The sequence below is a fragment of the Mustela nigripes genome, chromosome 14 (assembly GCF_022355385.1).
Source record: "Mustela nigripes isolate SB6536 chromosome 14, MUSNIG.SB6536, whole genome shotgun sequence".
Classification (NCBI taxonomy): domain Eukaryota; kingdom Metazoa; phylum Chordata; class Mammalia; order Carnivora; family Mustelidae; genus Mustela; species Mustela nigripes.
In genome coordinates this window covers 71213376-71220541 of record NC_081570.1, presented here as the reverse complement: position 1 = coordinate 71220541, position 7166 = coordinate 71213376, and the positions used below count along the sequence as shown (strand labels likewise).

At 48.1% G+C, this 7166-nt stretch overlaps 1 protein-coding gene across 2 annotated transcripts in view; it reads left to right on the top strand.

Moving 5' to 3' along the window:
* The first annotated feature begins 2513 nt into the window (after positions 1–2513).
* Positions 2514–7166, top strand: part of MCOLN2 (mucolipin TRP cation channel 2) — a 54888-nt gene continuing 50235 nt past the window's right edge. Inside the window, exon 1 of one of the 2 annotated variants that reach the window (XM_059375284.1) lies at positions 2514–2596. In XM_059375284.1, coding sequence (XP_059231267.1) covers positions 2520–2596 — 77 coding nt within the window. In that variant the 5' untranslated portion in view covers positions 2514–2519. Of the gene's footprint in view, positions 2597–2969; positions 3044–7166 lie in introns of those variants that run through there. The other variant, XM_059375285.1, reaches the window with a different exon arrangement.

Sequence of the window (7166 nt, the reverse complement as noted above, 5' to 3'; positions counted from 1 at the left end):
AATTTTTAATTTTGTTTTATGGGTTAAATGCATATTACCTTGAGATACTGAAGTCTTACTATTTAACATAATGACAATCATAATAATGACTCCAGGTGTTGAAATGTGAGGTTTTACAATGAGTATAAGCTATTCTTCCAGGACTTATGGCCTTTAAAAAAATGGAAAATCTAGGTCTCTGGATCCCCTGGTGTTTTATTTGCACATTGAAATTTGAGATACTTGGAGTTCCCCACTGCAACTATTTCTCCCTCTACAGTGTTTGATAAGGATTCACTTCCTGTTTTTTAAAAAATAATACCTTTATAAAAATTAAAAACAATACCTTTATACCTATCAATACTGTATCTATCACCAATTACAGGTATTTAGGTCCATGTATCTCTTCTCCACTTGGTGAGACTAAGGAAACTTCTCCAGATCAGGAAAGCCATTCAAGGGCAGTAACTGTTAATTATGTCTCCATCAGTGTGGCAGTGTGGTGAGAATAAAGGCTTTAGAAACTCAAAGTCCTGAATAGAAACCTTGGATCTACTGCAAATTGTGTGGGTGACCTCAGGGCAGTAACTTAAGCCTCTCGGAACCCATTTTCCTCATTTCAAAAGGAGAGGATAGGACACAGAGTGCTGAGTGTTCTGTGAGATAACATGTAAATCAAGCTTCATAACCGGTGGGTGCTCAGGGTTACTCTGGTCCCTTGAAGCACACAGCCCTTGCACATGGTGAATGTCCATAATAAATGCACTGTTAGGGGTGCGTGGGTTGGCTAAGCCTCTGCCTTTGGCTCAGGTCATGGTCTAAGGGTCCAGGGGTCCAGCCCCACATCAGGCTCTCTGCTCAGCAGGGAATCTACTCCCCCCACCCTCTGCCTACTTGTGATCTCTCTGTCAAATAAGTAAAGTCTTAAAAAAAAAAAATAAATGCACTACTAACAACGAATTTTCTTTTTAAATACCCAATCATAAGTTATTTAGTAGAAATATGAAGTTTTAGAAAACACCTGTAATGAGAAGTCGGCTGATATAAAAAGAAGTTATCCCAGTTTACAGTCCCTCTCTAAAGGAATTGTTGTTCTTAGTGGAGTCCTAGCGTTTTGAGATTAATAGGTAAATTTTCTTTCAATTAAAAAGCCTTGAAAATTCCTTAGCGTAAAAACTGTGCATATATACATATACTATATACAGGATATGTAATATGTGTACATATTTACACAATATATATATAAACACAGTATGTCTTACTTTCCATATGCTTCCTCCAACATTTTCCAATCAAGCCACAGTCTGTCTTTTTCATGGAGTCCACATCCTCCCCACAAAAACCACGCTGTACCATTTCCTCTCCTCTTCCAAAAAGGAACCTAACCAAACTACCCTTGCGCCCACCTATAGGACCAGTATTACGCAAACGGGATTTTCCAAGCCTGTCTGCACCAGTGGGCACCTTTGGTGAAAAGAACTCTAAAATAGGCACTTTTGCCTTAAAAGTGACTTTCAGAAGAGGATCAGTTATGTATATCTATTTATCTCATTCTGTCCAATTATGTCTACCTGCAGGCGCATTTTAATATAATTACCTGGCAGAATATTCTACTATAGCTAACCCCAGAAACCTTTTAAGCACTTGCCGATCCAAATCGCCTGAACTCAGGATTTTGCTGCTGCTGCTACCACTGGGAAAGAAGGAATAGGACTCCCCGGAAACGAGGCTGTGGGCAGGGTCCAAACTGCCAAGTCAACATTACCCGCAGCTGAGCATGACATTTGAGCACGTGCCCGAGAACCTCATTTCCAAGATTCCTGCCCGGTGTCCAGCAGGCCGGTGTCCTTTCCTTTGTGCCCTGGGAGGGAAGAGCGGCGGCAGCCGCAGGCTCGGGCTCGGGTCCTGCACGTCTGTGCGATCCCTCTGTTCCGCCCAGGGCCACGCGGACGCGCACTCCCTGCGCCGAGGGTCCGCTCCAGCTTCCTCATGAGAGCGAAAGGCGATTTGTTTCTCTTTTCCTCGTGCCTTCGTAGCGCTTAATATCTCCGGGACGTGGCCCTTGCGCCGTGTGATCGTGTACTTAAGAATACAAACACGGTCTAACGAATGAACTTACCCGATGAACTTGCCTAGAGCAGAGGGCCGTCTCTTTCTTATCCCGGTGTCCATAGTGCCCAGCATCCGGCTTGGCACCGAGTCCCGAAAGTATCAAAATAGAAATGACTAGAGTAGTGCGCGGAATGGTGTAGAAAACCTAGAAAACCGGAGCCCAGAAAGGAAAGCAGCCTCGGAGGGCAGGGAGTGCGCGCCCCCGCCGCCCGGGGGCAGTGTGGAGCTCCATCACTCGGTTCCCTTTGGACGGCGTTTCTCCCCAGCCCGAGCTCACGGCAGACACGCGGGACGCGGGGCCGGCCGGCCGCATCTCCCAGCATCACCCGAGACCAGAAGGCGGGGGCCTCGGGAGGGTTCCTCGGGGCCGAGGCAGGTGCACCCGTCCCACCCTCGGCCTCCTGCTCCTGACTCACGGGGGCCGCACCATGCCTCCTGGCGTGGAGGCTCTGGACCTGCCGGCGTGGAACGGAGCCTCAGGCGCGTCCTGGGGGCCTCGAGGCAGGTCAGTATCCCCGAGGCGCCCGGCTCCGCCCGGCTCTCCAGCATCCCACGGTCCCTCCCCGGGGACCCCACCGCCGCCCCCTCCCCGGGCTGCTTTCCTCCAGGGATCTTCTGGGGGACGCACCTCCGCTCCATCTCCCACCGGCCCTGCCGGCCTCCGCTTCGCTGCCTCCCGCCCTCGGGGCTCCGAAAGGCCCGCGGGGTTCCACGTGGGAAGAGTGCCCTAGGGCCCGAGTTGAGAAGCTCTCCACTAGATGCCCGGTTTGCCTTGCCCCGGCGGGAGGCTACGAGGTGGAGGAGGTGGCTCGGGGGCGGGGCGGGAGCACCTGGGCCACGCGCCCTGGGCTCCCGGCGCGCACTTTTGAGCCCTGCCGTCCCCGCGGCGGCCGCCGTCCTCACACCCCCCGCCCCCCGCCCGGGTCTGCGCGCGCCGGTGGCTGCAGGAAGGGTAAGAGACGGGAGCCCGCCTGGAAGGTCTCCGACTTTGGAGGAGGTGTGCCCGGGAAGGCCGAGATGCGTGTGCACTGAGCGGGTTTTCTTGCTCGGAACCCCGAACGAAAGCTGTGGAAAGTTTGGAAGGCGGAGGCACTGGCCCCGCAGCCTTATCGTTTTCCCGGGGCCGGGAAGCCCTAGACAGGATCAGGTGTTTTCAGGCTAACGATCAGGTGAGGCGCCTGAGCTGTGTCTTTCAGGATGTCAGATTCTGGAGGAACTCTCCTCAAGTGGATGCCTTTACTGTTCTAAACTGAGCTTACTTGGGGCCTTGGGAATGCTTACATTCACTGCTTGCAGTTGGTTAAATAAGGCTGGGCTTTGCCTTCCGGAACAAACAGGCCTTTTCCTCAGGTGGGAGGGTTACAGTGCGGCTAACCCCCATTCCTCTGCTTTTATGAAAAGGCGTACAGTTCAGCTGGGTGATGCTGCCAAGGGGCCCCACCTCCGTGGTCAGAGCTGCAACCACCCAACTGCGCAGCTGAGCCCGGGGGTGGGGGTGGGGTGGGGGAGGGGGGTTGAGTACAAACAGGCCTTGGCTCCCCCGCCTCTGCTACAAAACAAATATAGAGGTGGGCCGTTAAATTTTCTTAAAATAAGGTAGAGACTCTCCTGCTTTTCCTGCGTGGCGTTCTCAGTGTTATTATACACGGACTCCATGCTAGCAAGGAAAGCCAGAATTCAGGAGAAGCACTCACTTGATCTCTGCTGGCCGTCCAGGTAAGTAGTTCCAAACAAGGGTGGCATATACTTTTCTAGTGTATGTGGAACCCATGTTCCACTCTTCGCCTGACTGTTCCCACGCGGAGGTCAACATAATGGTGCCAGTATGATTTAATTTCCTGCCCTTAAACATCGGTATATCCTGATGAAGTATTTGAGGAGTCCGTGTTCTTTTCTCGCAAGGAGGGGCATATCGAAAGTGGTGTTTTTAACAACAGAATAATAAATATAAAATCTCCTAATGAAGCAAGGAGGAAAAGTAGGGAGACAAATTTTACAAGGTCAGTTTTGAATGAGAAGACATAACTTTGATACAACTTTTTTGACAACTGGATACTGGTCAATGTTACACCAAAAACGACCATCTCTTTTAATGCTAGGTGTCTATTTTTAATGGGGCTGATGGGCAGAAATTATACATTTCTTCCATCTGCTGTAGCTCTAAACCCCTGTTCTGAAAGGGGGAGCAAATGGACTCTGGCTTTATTTATGGTGTTCGGCTTGGGCTGGTAAACAGGCTGGTGTTTATGGTGGGTGTGGTCTATAGGCTTTCTCTTTTTTAAATCTTTATGCCAGTATTTTTCTCAGCCTATTTCCTCCAGGAGTTAACCATTTGCATCCACTCCAGAGAGTATCTCCAGAGGCTCCCACTCTTTTTTTTTTTCTTAATTAACAAATAATGAATTATTTGCCCCCCGCCCAGTACAGGTCTGTGAATTCTCAGGCTGACACACTTCACAGCACTCACCATAACACATACCCTCCCCAATGTCCATAACCCAGCCACCCACTCCCTACCCCCCAATGCTCAGTTTGTTTTGTGAGATTAAGAATCTCTTACCGTTTGTCTTCCTCCCAATCCCATCTTGTTTCTTTTTTTCCTTCCCTACCAGAGGTTCCCATTCTTACAGTGTGGAACACGTACTCGGCTCTACCCACAAACAGCTTTTGAAGGGATTCAGATTTGAAATATATGTGTGTGTATGTCTGATTGTGCGGTGCCAGTGGGAAATTGGATTGTATCATTGTAAACTGAGAATGGAAGAAGGGGTCATTAAGAGACAGGTGGAGAAGTTCTCTAGAACATCAGGATAGGAATTCTGATGTTTTCTGTTGAAGGGACCAGCTACCTTGTTCTCTGCAGAGGTGGGATGTGGGCTTCACACTTTCAGGAACTGCTCAACATCTCTGTGATGTGCTAACCAAATAGCCCAAGTGTGGGGGAATCCGGCAGCTTCTTCCTTTTGAGTCAGCAGTCTCAAGATTCTAGCTCATCTTCCTCTTCATACTTTGAGTCAAACTCCCATGACTGTAAACTCAGCCTTCTGTAGCAAACCTCCCCTAAACCAGGTTCTGTGGCCTGGACCCATTTTAAACACCCATGTTCCATTCTTTGCCTTACTGTTCCCATGCGGAGGCCAACATAATGGTGCCAATTTGATTTAATTTCCTGCCCTTAAAAATCGGTAAATCTTGGGGTGGCCTGGGTGGCTCAGAGGGTTAAGCCTCTGCCTTTCGGCTCAGGTCATGATCTCAGGCTCTTGGGATGGAGCTCCACATCGGCTCTCTGCTCAGCAGGGAGCCTGCTTCCTCCTCCTCTCTCTCTGCCTGCCTCTCTGCCTACTTGTGATCTCTGTCTATCAAATAAATAAATAAAATCTTAAGAAAAAATCGGTAAATCTTGATGAAGTATTTGAGGAGGCCATGTTCTTTTCTTGCAAGGAGGAGCATCAAAAGTGGTGTTTTAAACAATAGAATAATAAATATAAAATGTTTTCTAATGAAGCAAGGAGGAAATGTAGAGAGACAAATTTCGAACAGAGTGGCAGAGAATAGAGAACTGAAAGTCAGAAATGATTATATTCATAAACTGAGCTCTTCAGGCTCGTTCTCTGTCAGTGAAGTGAAACCCAGGATAAGACAAACCTCAAAGCTTAGTGGGAAAACAGGTGGCTTCTTGTGGCTACAACTTACAAGTAAAATCAGTAGCTGAAAGAAACCCTTTTGGCCAGAAAGTTAGAAGTGGGATCTTCCCTGAGGCTGGGCTGTTCTAGGTTCCCTGTGTCATTTCTGAAGAGTGAGAGCTCCCTTCGGGGAGCTCTGACATCACATGTTGTGAGATTCATAGAGAAAAGAAATTTTATTTCCAGACTTCATTCTTTTTACTCAGACTGCAATATTCTTCTCAGGGGCAGATGTTTAATGCCAAGTGTTGATTGGTTGGTTGGTTTGCTTTGGCAATCATCTGGGGGTGGGGGTGGGTTCATCCCATTTTCCTTAGCCTACCCCTAGCTGAGCTTTCTACTCTGTTTTGATCTTGCGTCTCTGCTGCCTTCCCTCTCCCTCCCCCCAAGTCCCTGGGTGACAAGACAGCTTTGGGGGTGGGAGGGATGCCAATATTCCTGTCCCCTCTGTTGGGAGATGGCTTCCTTTCTTCTCCTTTGAAGGTGATCTCCCCTTGAATACATCTGGTATTTCAGCGTAAAGCATCTGTCAGGCAATAATTGGTGACTAGTGAAGCTAAAGGTTCGGAAATACTGTCCTTGCTATAATTCCAGGACACCCATAATTTAAGTGGTGGGCTTAAAAAAATCATGCCACCTATGGTGACTGGAGGGAATTGTTAGAGATAGGGTGAATCTAGGGATTCCCCAACCGACACGGAGGTGGGCTTGTCTAAAAATAAGGTAAACTCATTTAGTGGTTTGAGGAGAAAATGATTAATTATGGCTTTGTGGCTTTTAATTTTACTTCTCCTTAGGGATAGGCATCAGCATGACCCTGTTAAATTGGGCACTTATTGATATGTTAGAGAAAGAAAAATATAAGGAATGCCATAATTCCAGTCATTTTCTCAAGCTTCCAGCTTTTTTTTTTCCCCCTTAGGCTGGCTCCGTGCCCAGCGCAGAGCCTATGTGGGGCTTGATCTCAGGACCCTGAGATCATGACTTGAGCAGAGATCAAGAGTCGGAGGCTTAACTGACTGAGCCACCCAAGCACCCCATCTTCTCCAGCTTTAAGTGCTTTGGGAATCCTGTATTGCTGAGAAATGAGTTTTGCTTTACTTATCTCTGCCCTAGAGAGCTGATTGGTCAGGATGTGTTTTCAAAAGGGGTGTGACTTGTACAGAAGAAGCACTTTTAAAATGCGCAGACTAGTTCTGCTTTTCTGCTGCTCAGAGGCAGCAGAGTGGTGATGGGAGATGATTTTATAGGAACTTGGTGACATGGTTGGTCATGTCTAGGGAAATTCCTGAAAGTTGTAGCATGCACATTCTTTTTTTTTTTTTTTTTAAGATTTTATTTATTTATTTGACAGAGGGAGATCACAAGTAGGCAGAGAGGCAGGCAGAGAGA